This window comes from Aspergillus saccharolyticus (genome assembly GCF_003184585.1).
Source record: "Aspergillus saccharolyticus JOP 1030-1 unplaced genomic scaffold BP01scaffold_23, whole genome shotgun sequence".
In the NCBI taxonomy this organism is placed as follows: domain Eukaryota; kingdom Fungi; phylum Ascomycota; class Eurotiomycetes; order Eurotiales; family Aspergillaceae; genus Aspergillus; species Aspergillus saccharolyticus.
Window position 1 is genome coordinate 162993 of NW_020290633.1, and position 18663 is coordinate 181655.

Below are 18663 nucleotides of genomic sequence, written 5' to 3' on the forward strand. Positions count from 1 at the left end.
CCCTCCTACTAAAAATACCGCGCTGTCCGCCGGCCCGCGCCCCCCCTCCTTTCTCCTCCCACCAACAAGCAGTCTGGCCCAATTTATAGTGTGGAAAGAGGGAAAGCAACTTCAGAACCCATTTCTTACCGGCAATGGCGACCATGACGGGCACTGTGGTTTTGACGGGGGCCAACGGCTCGCTGGCCCTCCCTCTGGTGGAGCATCTTCTGCTCAGTTTCCCCCAACTCACTCTCGTTTTGACCGTGCGGAATCCCTCGGCCGACAGTACGGATGTTCACACCAAGCATCTGCTCGACATCGTGGGCCCCCACCGCGAGCGCGTGCACGTCCGCGCCTTGGATCTCGCCCGCCTTAGCGAGACTCACGCCTTCGCCGAGACCCTGGCCGCCGATATTGCAGCCGACCGGCTCCCCCCGGTGATCAGCATCATCTGCAACGCCTTCTACTGGAATCTCAAGGGGGAGGTCACCACGACGCCGGATGGCTTCGAAACCACCTGGCAGGTCACCTACCTGTCCCACGTCGCTCTGATTCTGCGTCTCTTGCGCTCATTCGGCCCCGCGGGGGGCCGCATCGTCCTGTTCAGCAGCGATGCCCATTTCCCCGGGAAAAATGGCCTCGAGGTGTACCCGCCAGCCCTGCCGGAAAACCTCGACTCCTTCCGCCTGGAGCCGATGAGCGTGCCCGAGTCCCACAAGGCCGAGAATGCCCTGGGGCGCGGGTTCCAGCGGTATGCGATCGCGAAGTTGGCGGTGACGACGTGGATGTATGCCCTCAATGCTCGTCTGGAGGCGGTACGTCTCTCTCTTCCTCTTTCTCTTTCTGTGGCTTTCTTCCTTCCTTTTCTTTCTTTATTGTATGGATACTAAATCGAATGACCACCCATGGATCCAGACGACCGGTCCACTGCACAAGATCACCGCCCTCGCCGTCAACCCCGGCAACCTCAGCGATTCGCGCGCCCTGCAGGTGAACACCCCGGCCAAGCTGCAGTTCATCGCACGGTTCATCCTCCAACCCTTCCGCCCGCTGCTCCAGTACAAGGATCGCACCATCCGCACGGCGGCCGAGGCGGCGCTGGACGTGGCGGCGCTGGCGGTGGGGCCCGCGTTCGCCGGGGCGCGAGGGTACTTCACCTTGCGACAAGCGGATACCAGCTCGGCGGAGAGTCGCGACCCCAAGAAGCAGCAGCAGCTGTGGGAGAAGACGTTGGAGTGGGTGGGGATGACCGAGGAGCAGGTTGGCCCTTTTGAGTGATTTTACGGCCCAAGCCTGACACAACATACAGGTTCTGGTTTTGTCTGGTCTCAAGGGGCTGGTTTCTGTTTGCTAGAAATTCGTATTCAGTCCTTTTCTTCCCAGTGCCTATATGTTATCTAGTTTATCTAGTCGAAAAAATATAGAATTAACTCTAATTTTCCTTGTTCTTTTTAGAACAGTCTTAGACTCTATAAGCTAGAGAGATTTAATAGAATATTATATTCTGAACTCTCTAATTAACTAATTAGCCACTGTCTCCGGCCCAGTGTATTATACTAGTTCTGTAGGTCGGCTGCTGTTGATATAACCACATCAAAGATTGTATGAAGCGGTTTGCATGCGGCGGCGGGCCAGAGGCCAGTCCTCCGCCCGGGTCCAGCGCTCAAAATAGGGCCGATACCCCAGGAACCCGCCCAGCCAGCGGCCCAGCACAATCCCCATCCCCATGGCGAGCCTCTTTCCGAGGGGTACCCACTCCGGGAGAGACAGATAGGAGCCACCGGCATCGAACATCTGCCCAAACCGACCCCACCCGCCGACCCACACATTTCAGCAAAGAAAACATAGTATCAAAGTGTCTCATCTCAGGGATAGAGTCATGAACTTTGGACGAAAGTCCCGCATAGGAGGAGGAGGAGTAGAGAGAGAGTAGCCCACACTCACACACATAACCTGGATCATATCCACTCGCTTGCCCACCACCACGGTCTCCTCCTGATAGCCATACCAGTTCGTGAAGAAGATCGTGTCGAGTTTGAACGATTCCGCCGTATCCTGGCCGGAGAGGAGGAAGCGGATAGTCCCGTCGGTGACGCCCGGGGGTGGATACAACCGGTGGTTCACCCACGGCGGGATCCGGAATTGTCCGCTCTGCGGAGTGAGTATGTGCGCCTGATTCCCGACCTCCACGCACAGGAACCCCTCCAGGACTTCCACGTACTCCTCCTGGTACGGGTGGAAATGCTTCGGGGGTTTGATGTTGCGAAGGGAGGGGGGCCACCGGGCGAGGTGGAAGGTGACCTCGAAGCTGAAGACGAGGGGGGGAAGGGCGTGGCGCTCCTGGCTGATGATGGCACCGTTGAACCTGTTCCGATTAGGATTGAAAGAAAGTGTTTCTTCCTGGAAGGGCTGGAAGGATGTCTGTGTTCTGGAGCACATCACCTACCCTTCTTGAACCGACAGCGCGGATGGGGGGTTGCTTGGGGGCATGTTGCTGTGTGAGTCCATCCGCTAAGAGGTGCAACCGTCGAAATGCTGGAGGAACTTGAGTGGAAGAACGTTGGATGAAGCGGGCAGTTGGGACGGATCTCAGGGTTATATGCCTGCCAGCCCTGATGCGGGGGAGTCGAGTAACAGGTCAGGTTGTTAATGGTGGTGGTGGTGGTAGTAATCCATGAGGAGTCGTCGACGCAGACCAATAGCCCAATTCGGGCTACCCGCGTAAGACATGCGGAATGCGGGACCAGTTAGCGTTGGAATTAGGCACATATCCCCAATGCATGAATGTGATGAGAATCGATGGCAAGGAACGAGGTGGCGCGGTCATAAATACGAACTTTTTCAACCTAATAGCTGCGAATCCTTCTTTCGTCGCCTCCATTTCACGGCTAGGTCTGTCTCTGCCCATCACTATGATGGTTGTCTTCAGAGTAGATGCAAACCGACGCTTTGCGGGTGATAACTTTCTAGAAGGGGACCAATAGGGTCGAAGGAGCCGTGGGATGGAGGCATCAACCTTGACATATCTGCATGTACTAGGAAATGTGCATATCTTAGCGCTTATCAAGAGGGGAAGCGAGATCAGAATCCCTCGCGGGAGACCTGCCTCTCCCGAACGCCAGGGTCTACTGGGTTATGTCGAGGACGCCGATCAATCTGGTGAGGATAAGATTGGGTGCCTTATCGAGTGAAGTTCAGGCCAAACAAGTCATCAAAAAGATGACAAGAATACAAAAACATACAACAGAAGGGATTCGCTGGTGGTCACCCACCCAACTACTAACCTCCCGGCGTGTGGCTTGAGTACGGCTGAGCGGACGGGAAGCCCTATTTTCCACACCCTGTGGTCGTATGTGCTTAATTCCTGCTCGGGGGGATATATATCCATGTGGTGGTCCAACAGCTAGACGGTCTTCGCTATAACTAGTGGCAAAGGACATTCGGACATCTAGTGCTGAGGACGTTTGGTACAAATGAGATGTATTTCAAGGCGATATCTGTGGGCCGGGGGGAGGTGGAGAGGGTGATTCGAGTATATCTGATAAGACATGGAACGCAGGGTAAGACATGCTGCATCAGGTGGCGGGAACAAAGCCCTCAATGCAAACCTCATGTCACTCACGGTCATGGACATGGTTTTACTCATAAAAATGTCAAAGGATAGCGACTAATTTGAAGCATACATTCGCAGTTCAAGCGTCATGACTCAAAAGTGACGGGATATAAGTTTCTGGCCGAATTCCTTCTTTCACATTCCTTAAACTAAACAAAGCAAAATCGCCAACCTGATGCTGCCATCGACCTAAGCCTTTCAAGAGAAACAACCCTCGGATGTGGATTTCCCAGAGTGCTAATCCATTGAACACTACCGATCACCGGGATATTTCAACAAGCACCATGAGATTCGATGCACCTGACTCCACGGACTGAACATATATAAGACGCCAGACCTTTCTCCTCGCCACCCCAACACAAACAGCATGTGTCCAACCGACCTCCATCATGCCTGATCTTTCATCACTGGACATCAGACTTGCCAGAGTCCCCCCGGTACCTGTCGAGGGATCGGGATACCGAAAGCGGGTTGGCCACAACTTCATTCGAATCCAAACCCAAGGAATATCTACGGCCGAGTGCCCGTGGGCGGACTACGAGAAGCGACTGCGGCAGGTCTTCGAGGCTTGGCGCGAGGCGGGGCTGGAGGAACCCGGGGAGCTGTACGGGGCCATCCACCACGGAAACTGGTGTCAGCTATATCGAGAACTCCGCGAAGACGATGATCTAGCGGACCAGGCTCGGGGCATCTACCGGTTCTCATATCCAAACGGGGTGGTCACATTCTTTAATGGTGTCTCCTTCCAGATGCAGTTCTTTGACCAGGTACAATATGACCCCGCCCACCGTCGGAAGTTGCAGACACTTCGGGTGAGTATCAATCTGGACTTTGAAGAGTGACGATGTTAGAGGACGTAGTATTGTCAGCAGTGCTTAGGAATTTGAATTATATTGAATCTCGAGAAATTAGGGTTTTTTTGTAGACAAGCTTCCTGCGGCATAATTAATATAAACCCCATCTGATTCAATTTCCTGCGGCGTAGGGACCCATCTAGGTAACAGTATCTTTCTATTATGGACCGCCAATTGCTAAACACACAGGAAAGTAATTATCGTTCATAAAACATACGATTCGCTCCAGCACAGCACAGCCTTTTAATTGTGTAAGCAGTGGAGCCATTGACGTGCTAATTTCCGCCTTGATGCGGATTCATGATATTCCTCCCTTATCCATCCGCGAGACCACCGGCAATTCAACAATACACTAACTAGCGTGACGCAATTGAAAGTCACCCAAAACACCCGTCAGAAACCTCAAATCCCCGAATCGTCCTGAAACCGCCCATTCGGATTCCAATGGTTCGCAGGGTCCGCAAACCACCGGTCCCAGTTGGCACAAGTCCGATCCAACTGCTGTCTCGCGAATGTCGGCGGGGTCTGCTCTATCTGCGCCTCCAGCACATCCTTCAGCTCGAGATCCTGCAGCGCAAGGCCGGCGGACGCGTGCCACGCAATGTGGCAGTGCAGGGTCCAGACCCCCGGGTTATCCGTCTTAAAGGCGATGACGATGAACCCGTTGCTGGGCAAGAGGACAGCGTCGCGGCGGCGGGGGTTGTCAAGCTCTAGGTTGAGGGATTCGACGCCATTGTAAGGCTGTTCGGAGAATTGGAGAACGGCAAAGTCGTGGCCATGGAGGTGGATCTGGTGTTGTTCGAGGGAGAAGAGGAGGTTAGTGTGGGGAGTGTTAGGGAAGAGACTTAGTTAGGGTAGGGAGACAGAAAGAACGAACCGGATGCGCCGCAGGCACCAGGCGACCCCCACTCACTGGGGTGGGATTCTCCAAGTTCCCCCCGATCAGCACCATATAGTTCCATGTGGATGTCTGTGGCGGGGACCCCGCAGGGGGTTCTTGGGCGAGATAAATGACTGCATTGGGATTGTAGGGGGGATCGAGGTTGTTGACGGTGGGCTCAGTGTAGTTGACGAAGACGGTGTCGTTCAGAAATTGCCACACGTTGACCGTTGCGGCTGCATCCTCGCCCTCCGCGGGAAGGAAGAAGGTGTCGATCGTGATGGACGCCTCCAGTAGGGGATCGTTCTGGTTCGGGTGGTACTGCACCTCGGTGAAACTGGTATCTGGCGGGGCAACGGTCCATGGGACGACGGGGACCAGCTCGAGCATGTCACTGCAGGTGGAATTGTACGACCAAGCTGTCGTGGTTGGCAACGGGGGCTTGAAACTGAGACCTTCCTCGTGTCCACTGGCGCTGCCCGAGCCATACCAGAGAATTCCCTGTCTGTCGTCAGGGAAGGTTTCAAAATTGTGGCATCCATCAGCGGGCTCGGTGCGGATCCAGTAGCCCTTTTTGCCCTGGCCGATTGCTTCTTGGCTTAGGGTTTCCAGAACAACGTGGTAGCGCTGGCCTGAGTCGAAATATCAGAATTGATTTGTTTATGCACACAGTATGATCTGAAAGCAAAATGGGAATGTCTAGACGAGGGTATTACCGATCCCGATGTATATATGATTCGTTGTATATGGCTCCACGGGGACCAAGTCGTTGCCCACTACCGTCAAATTGTGTCCATCAATGCTGAAAATAAAGGTGCTATCCGTGGAGGCGTTGATAAGCCGGAGGATGTAGCGTCTATTTGGCTTCACCTTCTTATGATACCGATTCAGTGGGAAGGATCCTGCATAACTTCCTGCTTACGCGTTAGTACTCACGTTAATTTCTTTTGATTGAGGATCAGAATACACATACCGTGTCCATTGATCAAAATACTAGTCTGCTTCGGCGGCAAACGGGGCGGATTGGCGACAGGGTTAGCGAACTGCTCCTGGTAATAATCCATAAAAGCACTGCGATGGTTATGATCGGAGATCAGGATCGGATCCAAGGCGCTGTCAAAGTTGGCGGATGTGGGACCATGAATAGTCAACGGACCCAGCAGTCCATCCGAGTACTGCAGACTGTAGTGGCTGTGATACCAGGTCGATCCATATTGGGTTGTATTGAACACATAGCTAAAGGTGTCCCCCGGCGCAATGGGGCATTGGGTGATGCCAGGAACGCCGTCCATGAGGGCGGATCCGAACTGTCGGATGCCATGCATATGAATTGCCGTCCCGTTGTGTGGGAGAGTGTTTTTAACGGTAATATCTGGGCCGCCAAGGGTGACTCTAGTCAGCAAAGAAATGAAATGGCTTGCGGGCTCGTATACGTACTCAGCACGTCGCCCCAACATGCCTCTATCGATTGATCAGCATCCTTGCAGCCCTGTGGGTTCTCTAGAGGAAAGATACTCACGTATCCATGGACCAGGGAAGCTCTTGTTGAAGACTTTGGCATATGGAAAGTCAACGCCATCCCAGTTTACAGCATGGTTGGTGTCTTCCCCCACAGTAAGAAAGTACTATACCCGCTAAGTCTTAGGCGGCGTTGAAGTTTCACAGGAGATACTCACGTTCCGTGCAATCCCAACTGGGGCCCTGACTTCATAGTCCGTGTTGATGGTGAAGTCCTTGGATGGATCGGTCCTATGTTTTAACCAAACACCTCGGTCGTTCGCCGAAGGGTTATAGGTATACTCGGACGCCATAGCCGAATAATAGCATCTGAAGGGGCTGCTTTTGGTAGCGTCATCCTCAGCGGCCCCTGGAGGCACAAACGATAGGGTGCTTGGTGTGATCGGGACTTGTAGATCATTTTGCTCAAATAAGCCGCGAAATGGAGAGAAGCTCGGCTCGAAGCCGAGAAAGTTGATAATATAGACAATGTAGGTTTCGAGAAACATGCTGCTCCCATTGAGAACTGGCGGGAAACGATCTCTTTAGCCCCCCACCGAGTCCACCGCATGCTCATACTTAAGTATCCTGTATTCACCCCCAATCCGGAACTACCGGGGTCGCCGTGGAATGGGTCAAAGACCTCGTAATCACGCCCGACAGCATCCTGGCCATGCTTCCTGCCAGGAAGGGCATTACGTGACGTATATGCAGTCAGTGTCATCGACTCAGATCTTGAATAAGCTCTTGCAGGGGTACTATCCTGCTGCTATGGATTGATTTGCTTGCTTTCAGTCATAGTCATGACCAAAGTACAGTTTCGTATGCGCTGGGCAGTTGTTGTTGACGGTTCACACACAATGCCGAAATTAGGGACCTTGTCTACCGGGTAACACCTTGAGATATGACATTGCAAGCTGGTTCAATATATTCAATTCAATATATTCATTATACAAGTCATTTGCATCTTAGTCAAGGGCATTGCAAGTTGGACTAGAGCCCGGCTTGAAACGGTTCCCGGGAACCCTTCGTCCGTGTTCATGCATAGCTAGGCTGCGATCGTATTCGATCTTGGCATTCTGATAACCTGCAGGGATTCTCGAAACAAACACTCATCGTGTCTGTTCGTAGTCCCTTAGGCAACCTCTCGTCAACACGGGGACAACGCCAGCCGGACAAATCAGGAACCATATGCCCTATCCTGGTGGATTGACTCAAATCACTCTTGAGAATATCATCACAATTATCAATTCAGAGGTAATATCAAAGGATTCCTCGTCAAGTTCAGGCAACATCATCCATTGCGAACTCTTGACGACTGACCCTGTCCTGCGAGGATGCGTGGGGCAACCCGCGTGCCCGGCTCTCCAGGGTCCGTACGCCCTGCGTAACCCTAACCCGATCATCATCCCGACTGCTCTGAGCTCTCACCACATCCCGCGCACGGTAACACTACATAGCACCCGCGGCTGTCCACGTTTCCGTGCTTGGATGCTTACTGACACAGACGGATGTGAGATCTTCCCACGAACCTATTCTTTCTGGGATCCTTCCTCTTCCTGCTTTTTCCATTACCCCAAAGCCCTTAGCAATGTCCCGCAGGGCCAGGAGAGCATGGCCTTTGAGTGACTGGAATCGGTCGCAGGTCAAGCCAAGCAAACAACGTAATCTATGTCAAGATTCTTTGTGTTGGTTCAAACTTACGGCCTGGAACTGCGGGGACTCGTATCACCCCCCACAGCCCCATCCCATTGCCATGCTGCTGGGCCAAGCATGTACTACTAGATCATGTTCTTTTTATTGCTTATACGGCTTACATGGAAGGCCTTGCAAGCCCCGATAGCTGCGTGGAAGGCCTTGCGAGGTTTTGAAAGCCTTGGTGGCTGTCTGAATGACCCGTCGTCAGCACTAATTGCTTTTTATCACTTCTTGAGGTGACGTATTGTAAACTTTCTCAGCCCATCACAATCTCACACCTCTGGGGGGTGCGGCCGCCTGAACGCCAAGGTATATCTATGATCCTGATAGTTATGCGTGTTCAAGGGTCCTCAATTACATTTATTGACAACAACCTCTCTGGTAATAATGTTCGGGAAGTATATGGACTATAATTCACAATGACGGCCCATATCTCTTTCCTCTATCTACAGTTACGTTCACATGACATGGCTTTTGGCCCTGACGGACTTTTCTAGTGTTTGAATATGATGTCATCTCCCTTTCCTTATAATTCAATTGCCGACTAGGTTGCTGTGCGTCCAAGCAACCCTGCTTCAAAATCCAACCCCCTTTCATCACCGTTTCGATCTTTGATCTCGAATCTCTCTCAGTGGAATAAATATTTGTGGTCACGGGATCGTGATTGCTTGCTGAGTCAGACGTTTTCGGTCAAGATCACGTGCAGTTGAAGCAAGGTGGTTAGGAGGACTTGCAGTTCATGTTTCGTTTTATACAGTGCATTTTCTGCCCCTAGATCACTTGATTGGTTCTCATCTGAACTATTAGAGCCACAAGTGGAAGGATAAGGGCCTTAGCTTTGTAGGCATAGTCAAAGCCGGAGACATACTACAAATGTCTCGGGGTCAGAATGGAACGGATAATTAACAGATTGCCTGATCAGCCAAGTACTGCCGTAGCTGCCAGGAGGCTGACTCTCTACTTACCCATACGGCTGGCACCCACCACTGCCGACTCACACAATCACACTCATGCATATTGCTCCTTGAGGACAAGAGTCATTTTTCCTGTCGCTCGAAGTCAGGACTATGCCGTCCGCAGCACTCTTTCTCGGCCTAGTCACGCTCGTGACAGCTGTTCTCTCCAAAACAGTAGAGTATGATTTCAATGTGACCTGGATCCTCGCCAATCCAGACGGTGCCAAACTGCGCCCGACCATCGGAATCAACAATGCGTGGCCGTTGCCCCAGATCCAGGCCGATGTCGGCGACACGATAGTTGTGAATGTACTCAACTCATTGGGCAATCAGTCCACCGCTCTGCACTTCCACGGCATCTTCATGGAAGGCACCCCTCATATGGATGGCACTGCCCAGGTATCCCAATGTGCCATCCGTCCAGGGTCGTCGTTTCAATACAAGTTCCAGGTTAGACCTTTCGAGTACGACTTGCCGAATGTACTGTCCGTTAACTAGTGTCACTGTCTATACAGGTCAACCAGCCAGGGACTTACTGGTATCATTCTCACTCAGGGTCACAGTACCCGGACGGTCTCCGTGGACTTTTGATTGTCTATGATGCGGCCTCGCCGTATTTTGGGCAGTATGATGAGGACATTGCAATGTCCGTTTCAGATTGGTATCACGACCAGATGCCAGAGATGATGCCACAGTATCTCCATCAGTCCATGCTGCACGACCCAGTGCCAGACTCACTGTTGATCAACGACACTCAGAACCTGCAAATTCCACTTCGGCCAGACACCCGATATCTGGTCCGGATTGCAAATATTGGGGGTTTCATGGGTCAGTATGTGTCAATCGAGGACCACGAGATGACCATCATCGAGGTAGACGGTGTCTATACGAAGCCTGCACGAGCACGGGTCCTCTACGTTGCTGCCGGTCAGCGATACGGGGTGCTAATCCAAGGCAAGCATGATGCCAGCCGCAACTATGCTATTACTGCGACCATGGACAAGGTACCCCGGATCGAGATACAAATGTACCGTGGACTTGCTGACCGGATGTTAACAGGCTCTGATAATGATGGCCCATGCTCGACCTCAAGTGACAGCTACCGGTTGGCTAGTCTACAATAGTGACCTGCCACTCGAAAAACCCGAGCAAGATATAGACGTCTCTGACGCGATCGATGATATCACACTGGAGCCGTACGACTCGGAACCGCTGTTCACCTCCCCAGACCAAAGTATCACTCTGAATATGGGTACTGCCCGACTGGAGGACGGGAATAGCCAGTATGTCCTTCAGTCCTCCGCAGGTCTGACCTTCTGAATAAGAAGACACTAATATCAGAGGCAGTTGGACTTTCAACGACATCGCTTACACGCCGCCCGAATATCCTACATTGTACCACGCCCTCGAAGCCGGGGCTGCTTCCGCAGAGACCTCAACCTACAATCAATCAGCCAACGCCTTCGTCCTCGCCGAGAATCAGACCGTGGAGCTGGTGGTGAACAACGGCCACATGAGCCGACATCCTTTCCACCTGCACGGCCATAACTTCCAGCTCCTCTGGCGGTCGGAGGCCGGTAGTGGCAGCTTCGAAGATACGGGCGCGACGGAGCAAGATTTCCCCAGAGTGCCCATCCGACGCGATACGGCAGTTGTTAATCAGGGCGGGAATCTGGTTCTTCGCTTCCGGTCCACGAATCCAGGTGAGTCACTACTTCTACCTCCTTTCGTTCTGTCAGGTTTCTTGGATTTCTTGTTCACTGTCCGACGACTTGTTCGTTCCTGGTTGACGGAAAATCAGGAGTCTGGGTTTTCCATTGTCACATGGAATGGCACGCGTATTCCGGCCTCGTTATCACCCTTGTTGAAGCCCCGCTCGCTCTCCAGGACCGACTGCAGCTCTCTTCCCTCCTGCCGGCGGACCATCTTGCCGCTTGCGCTCCTGAGGGGTCCTTGCCTACGGTCGCGGAAGCTGAAGCTCAAGAAACAGCGGTTGAGACACCACCACCACCGGACGTCGAGAATGAAGAGGCGACCTCAGAGAGCACTGACAACCACGAAGACTCTGCCATTCAGAGGGATTGGAACCGGTAAGTGATAGAAGTCTGTCTTTTCATTCCCACGCATGTGAGATGTATCATGCTGTGATGGCTACAACGAAGGGTTTGCTGACTAACATGTATTGCCGTGTATTTAGGGCTGGTGGGTACCTGGCCTTCTTGCTGATGATGCTGGTTGCAACGGGGACGGTGGCTTGGCGCGAGGTACGGCGGTGTGCGTGCTCCAAGCGAGGCACATCCTATGAGCGTGTGCATGCTGTCGCGGCTTGAGAATCTGTGCGGACTTGTCCTGAAGTACATCACGACGGAGACATAGTGACTGAGTGTATATAATCGACGGGAAACTGAAGTCATTGCTTGACGTAGCGGGCTGCTTCTTCGGTCACGGCAGTAGTTACATTTACATGGTGAGCTTAGCTTGTACCAGACAGCATTTGAGCACAAACCAAACCCATCTGGTTGCTTCAAGTTTTCAGCACAAATGCAGGCGAGCAAAGATATTACTGCGAGGTCTCTCCGCTTCCAGAGTCTGGAGAAACCCGCGTGGTTGTCCGATAGGCGAGGGTGGCTGAGCGGGATCGGGATGTTCCATCGGATACCTTACATATCAACTTATCGATCTCGCGGGGCTTCCAGGTTTCGCTGGCCTTGGCTGGAACGCTTGGATGGGGATTCCCCTTATGACGTATCCTCGGAGCTGCTGCACGAGATCGATCCAGCCCTTAAATACCGATTGGGACCATTTGATGTTCGTCTTGCGATTGACATTGGGAGAGGGCGAGGAGGATTGGAGGTGAGGGGTCATGAGCCTATTAGGGCTTCGTCATGATTAAAGGAAGCTCTCGTGGTGGTGGTGATTTGCAGCATAAATTTCCCCGCATGGAGACATGAGTGCCCACTTTACTAAATGCAAGGGGAAGCATTTTGGACCCAGCGATTGCGGTGCTCTAATTTCGAATGCCGTGAGAATAATACCGATTACTGTGTATGTTTGCCAGGCATCTTGCAGACGATAGAAAGGACGTTGACGCCACATCGACCACACTTTCAACAGCATGAAGAGATAATCAAGCATAGAAAACTACACTCAGAATTGTCTCGAATGGCGCATTCTGTATAGCAGGTCCCTGACTGACCTCAACCACCAAACCCCTCGCCAGAGCTGTCTAACATTTCGCATCCCGGGAAGTGTATTGGGTCGAAGGTGGCGCGGGTCGACGAGGATACATACATATGGTTTGATCCTTGCAGCTTGGATGTTGCAGCAGTAGCTACTGATGAAATGGACCGCACAGAGACAGAAAGATCACTTGGAATTTATGAACGATCTAACCTATTTACCTCCTCCAACCATCCAGAAGAAAAAACCAGGCTCCTCAACTTAAAGACTCTTAACCCACTCCAACGCCGTCTCCGGCTCCAACCTCTTCGTATAATCCGGATCCACAAACACATTCTTCACCACCCCATCCGCACCGACCAAAATCGTCGCCGGGATCGGCACCGCAAAGCTCTCATCCCCATACCCCCGGCTCCAATCCACCCCAAACCCCGTCAGGATGGGCTTAAAGGAGTCCGGCTGCTCCCAGACAATCCCCAGCTGGCGGGCGAGTTTGTTCCCCACGTCGGAGAGCACGGGGAACTGGAGCGCGTTCTTCTCGGCCATCGACAGCGAGGCGTCCGGGAGCTGTGGGGAGATGGCCACGAGGGTGACGCCCGCGGCCTGGAAGTCCGGCAGCCGCTTCTGCAGGGCGCGCAGCTCGAGGTTGCAGAAGGGACACCACTCCCCGCGGTAGAAGGAGAGGAGGAGGGGTCCTTTGGCCAGGAGGGTGGTGCTGGAGATGGGGTGGCCGGTTGCGTCTTGGAGCTCGAAGCTGGGGAGTGCCTGGCCGGGCTGGATGGCTTTGCTTGTGTCGAAGGTTTGTTGGAGGGCCTGCACGCCGGAGCCGAAGGTGGAGACGACGGCGGCGGGGGCGGCTTTTTGGAAGTCGCTGTAGGCGGTGTTGAGGTCGGCTTGGAGGGACATTTTTGATTTTGTTGGTTGGTTGGTGTTGGTGAAGGTCAATTGCAGTGAGAGAGGGTTGATTGAGGCCTTGGGATGTTTGGAGTTTCTGTTGGATAGAGCTGGATGGAGATGCCAGTGACTGGGATGTGAGGTGCTCTTTATACTGTTCATGCTCGTGCGTCTTTTCGATAAGTTGCGCAGCTGGTGGTCATTTTGCGACTCACTACACCTGGTCACGCTGATTAGCAAGCGAGCTGCTTTGAAATCCATGAGGATATTATCGCACTCAACTGACAATGTGTATTAGCTTAGCTACGTTCGTATACAATTGCTGACGCGGGGCGGTAACTACTTAGTAGGGCATCGCGGCTTTCGCCGACCTCGCCGAGCTCGGCGAGACTAAACGGGGTGGATACGCCCTCAGCCAATTATAGCACGTCCTCGAGACCCAGACAGCACCACTACTTATGCTATAGGTATAGAGCAGAATGCAACGGTGCTGGAGGTTTCGCTAGTGCATCGAGCTGAGCGGTGATGGATACTTGGAGAAGGATCTCAATTCTATGGGAAATGCTGCTGATTACCAATCTGAGAAGAGAAGCATGATAACCTCAAACCTTTCAACTCCCTCATGAACATGTTGCGCTTGGCACGGAGACAGGATGGCCTTCTTTAGAAAATATAAAGGTCGGCCGTCAGCTATATCACAGAGAAGGAATTCATCGGAGTGACAGAATTGTTCATCATCCCATAATTATTATACAATCCTTTCAATTGCTCGAGATGGAGAAACAGATCGTCATTACAGGCGTCACCGGCGTCCAGGTACGTCTCCATCCACCACGATAGTAAAATCTCTCCTAACAAGCCACAGGGAGGCTCCGTCGCACGCACATACCTCCAGCTCCCAGGCTGGAAAGTCCGCGGCGTCACCCGCAACCCCGCCTCTCCCAAAGCGCAAGAGCTACAGTCAAGAGGCGTGGAGATCGTCCCCGGCGATCTGAACGACCCCTCCAGTCTGGAGGCGGCTTTCCAGGAGGCGAACATTATCTTCGGCGTGACCGATTTCTGGACCATCTTCCAGGACCCCGCGAGCATGGAAAAGAAGGCCCCCAATCAGGAGCTCACCGAATATTGCTTTGAGGTGGAAGTGCAGCAGGGCAAGAACCTCGTGGAGGCTGCCGCCCGCATCCCGACGCTCGAACGCTTGGTCTTCAGCTCAATGGCGTCCGCCAGTAAGTCGAGTCAGGGAGCGTTCCCCCGAATCTACCATATGGACTCAAAGGCCGTCGTCGTCGACTATGTTCAGACGCTGCCGGCGTTGAAGGACCGGTTTTCGCAGATCCAGGCTCCAATCTATTTTGATTTACTCTGGCAATGGGGGCTTCCCACAACGCCGAAGAAGGTTCGTGTGCGGGGTTACTCACGTAGTATATGCCTCCCTAAACGCCCGTCGCTAATATGTTCTGCAGCAAGCCGATGGGTCTTATAAAATCACCGGTGTCGGCCCGGCGAATATCCCCGTCCCGTTTGGAGATGTACGGAATGACTTCGGTCGATGCGTCAAGGCGGTAGCCGATGGACCTCCGGGCTTGAATTTTCTTGCCGTTGGAGATCTAGTGTCGTGGGAGGCATACATCGATATCTGGTGCAAGTCGCAGGGGGTTCCTAATGGGGGCTACGAGCAGCACACTATCGAGACCTTCGAGCAGCTACTTCCCGGGGGCCTGGGGCGGGAATTCGGCGAGAACGTCCTCTTCGCACAACAATTCGGGTATGACGGGGGCGATCCCACCGTCGTTAGACCTTCTGAGGTAAGTCGGCAAGAGGGCGTACTGAGATCTCCAAATGAAACAATATGGACTAACAGAAAACAAGTTCGGTCTCAAGATGACCTCGTTCGCAGAATACTGTGAGCGAACCAATTTCAGCTCCATCTTGTAGAGCAGGAGCAGGACACAAGTGTATGCATTTAGTTAGTTTGGCTCATAGTCGATCGCATCTTCATTAGAACAAGAGACTCGCATGTTTTGGCACGCCTGACAGGGCCTCTGTCCGTTACACTTGACCTTCCGCTGCCGACACTGGCGGCAGACCTGTGTTTTCGCGGTAGTGGGCGTTTCGCGCCCCTCTCCGAGCCTCGAGGGCTTGTATTCGCATGTAAGACCGTGCTTGACGCAGTTTCGGCACGGTCGTGTCTTGTCGCATCGGACTCTGCGCCGGCTGCAATGCACACAGGGCTGGGGTCGCGTTGTGTAGCGATGGCTACCTGGCGTGTCCGTTGCAGGATCCAAATCGATGTGGTGAGCTTCCTCCCATAGTCGTTCTCCGGCATTGTCGCACGCGCAGGCTAGCCAGGGGAAGAGTTTGAGCTGCGCTCGGAGGATGCTCCAGCTCGATGCTGAGATCGCATTGGCAACCGATGCAAGCCGCTGTGCAAACCACGGCCTTTCCTCAGTCCCAAGTGCAGCTATGCCGCCCATCACGATGATCCAAGCTAGAAGCCCATCGTCGGCTTCAGAGGCATCTTTCTCAAAATAACTGCTGGTGCACAGCTCCTCGCGTAAGCGCAGTGCGAGAAGCGGAAGAGGCGAGCCGACAGGCGGAATGGGGAAAATCACCCCCACGCTATAGATCATGAGAGCCAGCCTGCAGGCTTCGTACAGGGGATAGCATTTGCTGTCCTCGAACTCGTCGCCCGGCCGCAGCGACATGACATGGAAGTGGACCAGATTGCGGATGTCGCATAGCAAGCTTGTATGATGTGGTGCGTGGTCCCCATTCACATACGCATGTACCATGCTGGAGTACATGACAGACCCTTGAAATACGCAAGCGAGAGAGAAGGGTAGACCGACTTTCGCAAACTCCAGCACTCCCTGGTCGAAACACCCTTCAGGCAGACTGAAGTAAAAACGCCAGTCCGAGTTCCCGTGTCCGCCCGCAGAGTAGAACGGGATCTGAGGCTTTGTGAGGGTCAAGGTGGAGTTCACCAAGGTCCGGCTAAGTTCGAGTTAGCGAGCGCCAAGGCTGAGGTGTTGTATTATCGGTGGCGGAGAAGCGGAAGGACATACTAGAAAATTGCCAGCGAAGCCCCGGGTATGCTGATATTCTGCAGCCCGCCGCGTAGGGCAACCAGCTTGCAGAGGCCCGCCTGATGGGACAAATGCGGCACACGGGATCCATGGACATTCAGCCACTGCAGACCTTGCAGCGGCGCATTGAACGGTGAGGAACCACGCCAATCTCGATCCTGGGGCGTGGAGACTGCTTCTGTTAACATCAGAACTGCAAGGATACTTGCGTCCGTGAGTGCGGTTGCAGCATGCTTGAGTGTCAGGTTGGTCATCGTCGCAGCATCTTGCTGACACAGGAGTATCGATTGTCTGTCTCGTTCAATAGCGGCGGGCGTTAATGTGTCATTTACAAGGCAAAGCGTAAGTTTATGCGTAAGGGTAGAGAACAGCAAGGCACTGAAGAGAGCTGGGCTCTGCAAAGACACTGGCAGCCAAGCATCCAGGTAGGGGTTCTTTGCTCCGGAACTCGGAATCATTCGAGGTGTCATAACACTTAGACCTGCAGGACAATGTTAGTGTCAATGCGGCGTTGGCGAGGCAACATGTATGGCGTACGATACTGTAAGCAACTTGAGACAATTTCCGAGGGCAGTGTGGACGGATAAGTCTCAAATGGATCCATCTGGGTCACCTGGAAAGCATTGATCGTGGGCGAAGTGGAACCGGCATCGTTGGACAGATCCAGTTCTACCTCCTCCTCTTGATCGATGGGGTTGATCAGAGTTGAGTAACTTTCGTCCTCCATGTGAGTGATGTCTTAGGGCAGATCTTGCCAGTAAGTCAATGGCGGGGCCTTCGCTTGGCAGGCAATAGGCCGCTTGCTTGGCTTGCTTGATCCTCCGATGGCTGGATAAATTTATTGACGAAAGGAGAGAGAAGTCGACAGTTGAGGGTCTGAAAAAGCTTCAACCCCACGCCAGGCGTCAAGATTGGTCAGCATTAGCTGAAGCTGATGTTGATCATTTCCGTCAATCGCAATGCTAATCAACGAGTCCTGTGGGGCGCGTGAGCATTAGCGGGAGGTTGTATAGCCCCACGCGCTGCTCTCGAGCCGCATACGGAGTTCTCCGTAGGGTACTACTACTGTATACTACCTGTCGGTGCGGTGGCATTGATAAGCTCAGCGGATAGTTGATAAGCCAACCAAGCTGTGTGTACCGTGCTACCGAACAGACAGATTCAATCGTTCCACCTTTTTGGGTAATGCGGACTTACTCACCCGGCTGGCCTACATTTTTTTCACAGATGGGGTTCCGGACCTGCTTTCCAAGACCGTCACGGCCTCTAAACCAGGAAGGGAATCAGGGCCGAAGTAGTGACTCTGCGGGTCCAGCCGCGGCAGCGGGATCGGGCATCGACTCTGAAGTACGGAGTAGATGTCTGTCTGCTTTATACCGGAGAGGTGAGGAGAACATCATCCGATTCGAACTAAACTTGATATGAGGGATTCCATGCCCAATTTTCACCAATCCACCAGCTGTTCGCAGACACGCGAGAATGCATTGACCCTGCACAAAGCTTGTTTCTACCGTCTGGCGCTTGGAATTCAAAGTGGCATGGCACTCGGACTATGAGCATACATTCTCAATGCCAAACAAGCCACTTTCCCCTCCACGTAATTTCCCAGACACTATATACAGTTCTCACTACGAGCGCTAAGACAAACTAGCTCTCTTTGAGGACGCTCCGACGGCCACCCGCACTACATTGAGTCTATAGCGACAATCCACACTTGCCGGACGCGTCTTCTGTTAAGATAGTATTCATTAGCTTCGCCCGGTCTTAGAATTAGTGAACATCTTGCTGGTGGCAACCGCCGCGACGTGATAGCTATCAACGCATTAGCAACTCGCACTTTCCAGAAACTTGAAATCGGAGAAGCTTTTGGCGCCTACTTGTAAGAAGCGCAAGAACTGTGAGTCCGTTTGGCGGGCAAAAGACTCTCCTGCGTCGTTGATGGAGCAGAGCACATCCACTCTCTCCTGCCATTGATATATCACAGCTTCGACTCTCTCTCAATTGCTTCAACCACTCCTTTCTA

At 53.0% G+C, this 18663-nt stretch overlaps 8 protein-coding genes across 8 annotated transcripts; 4 read left to right on the forward strand and 4 right to left on the reverse strand.

Annotated features, from left to right (window-relative positions):
- The first annotated feature begins 10 nt into the window (after positions 1–10).
- Positions 11–1395, forward strand: BP01DRAFT_358093 (short-chain dehydrogenase). The gene is made up of 2 exons (XM_025575355.1): positions 11–797; positions 898–1395. Exons 1-2 carry the CDS (start codon positions 135–137, stop codon positions 1258–1260), a joined length of 1026 nt encoding a protein of 341 aa, XP_025429898.1. The 5' UTR covers positions 11–134; the 3' UTR covers positions 1261–1395.
- A 116-nt stretch (positions 1396–1511) lies between these two features.
- Positions 1512–2527, reverse strand: BP01DRAFT_358094 (cupin domain-containing protein). Its single transcript, XM_025575356.1, has 3 exons — positions 2429–2527; positions 1927–2347; positions 1512–1776 (listed from the first exon to the last, which is right to left on the reverse strand). Exons 1-3 carry the CDS (start codon positions 2470–2472, stop codon positions 1576–1578), a joined length of 666 nt encoding a protein of 221 aa, XP_025429899.1. The 5' UTR covers positions 2473–2527; the 3' UTR covers positions 1512–1575.
- A 1457-nt stretch (positions 2528–3984) lies between these two features.
- Positions 3985–4437, forward strand: BP01DRAFT_366925 (uncharacterized protein; the record flags this gene model as incomplete). The annotated part of the gene is made up of 1 exon (XM_025576429.1): positions 3985–4437. One exon carries the CDS (start codon positions 3985–3987, stop codon positions 4435–4437), a length of 453 nt encoding a protein of 150 aa, XP_025429900.1.
- Positions 4438–4723: 286 nt separating this feature from the next.
- Positions 4724–7335, reverse strand: BP01DRAFT_401875 (multicopper oxidase; the record flags this gene model as incomplete). The annotated part of the gene is made up of 7 exons (XM_025578621.1): positions 4724–5238; positions 5327–5961; positions 6046–6243; positions 6303–6701; positions 6767–6790; positions 6849–6954; positions 7006–7335. 7 exons carry the CDS (start codon positions 7333–7335, stop codon positions 4852–4854), a joined length of 2079 nt encoding a protein of 692 aa, XP_025429901.1. The 3' UTR covers positions 4724–4851.
- Positions 7336–9591: 2256 nt separating this feature from the next.
- On the forward strand, positions 9592–11574 carry BP01DRAFT_299888 (multicopper oxidase; the record flags this gene model as incomplete). Its single annotated transcript, XM_025571966.1, has 5 exons — positions 9592–9930; positions 9996–10484; positions 10540–10763; positions 10828–11183; positions 11282–11574. 5 exons carry the CDS (start codon positions 9592–9594, stop codon positions 11572–11574), a joined length of 1701 nt encoding a protein of 566 aa, XP_025429902.1.
- Positions 11575–12921: 1347 nt separating this feature from the next.
- Positions 12922–13566, reverse strand: BP01DRAFT_366928 (peroxiredoxin-like family protein; the record flags this gene model as incomplete). Its single annotated transcript, XM_025576430.1, has 1 exon — positions 12922–13566. The coding sequence occupies one exon, from the start codon at positions 13564–13566 to the stop codon at positions 12922–12924; it is 645 nt and encodes a 214-aa protein (XP_025429903.1).
- Positions 13567–14328: 762 nt separating this feature from the next.
- Positions 14329–15489, forward strand: BP01DRAFT_401889 (putative NAD dependent epimerase/dehydratase; the record flags this gene model as incomplete). The annotated part of the gene is made up of 4 exons (XM_025578622.1): positions 14329–14370; positions 14420–14950; positions 15018–15359; positions 15424–15489. The coding sequence occupies 4 exons, from the start codon at positions 14329–14331 to the stop codon at positions 15487–15489; spliced, it is 981 nt and encodes a 326-aa protein (XP_025429904.1).
- On the reverse strand, positions 15410–17125 carry BP01DRAFT_401890 (Zn(II)2Cys6 transcription factor domain-containing protein). The gene is made up of 2 exons (XM_025578623.1): positions 16620–17125; positions 15410–16548 (listed from the first exon to the last, which is right to left on the reverse strand). Exons 1-2 carry the CDS (start codon positions 17108–17110, stop codon positions 15522–15524), a joined length of 1518 nt encoding a protein of 505 aa, XP_025429905.1. The 5' UTR covers positions 17111–17125; the 3' UTR covers positions 15410–15521.
- Positions 17126–18663: the final 1538 nt, after the last annotated feature.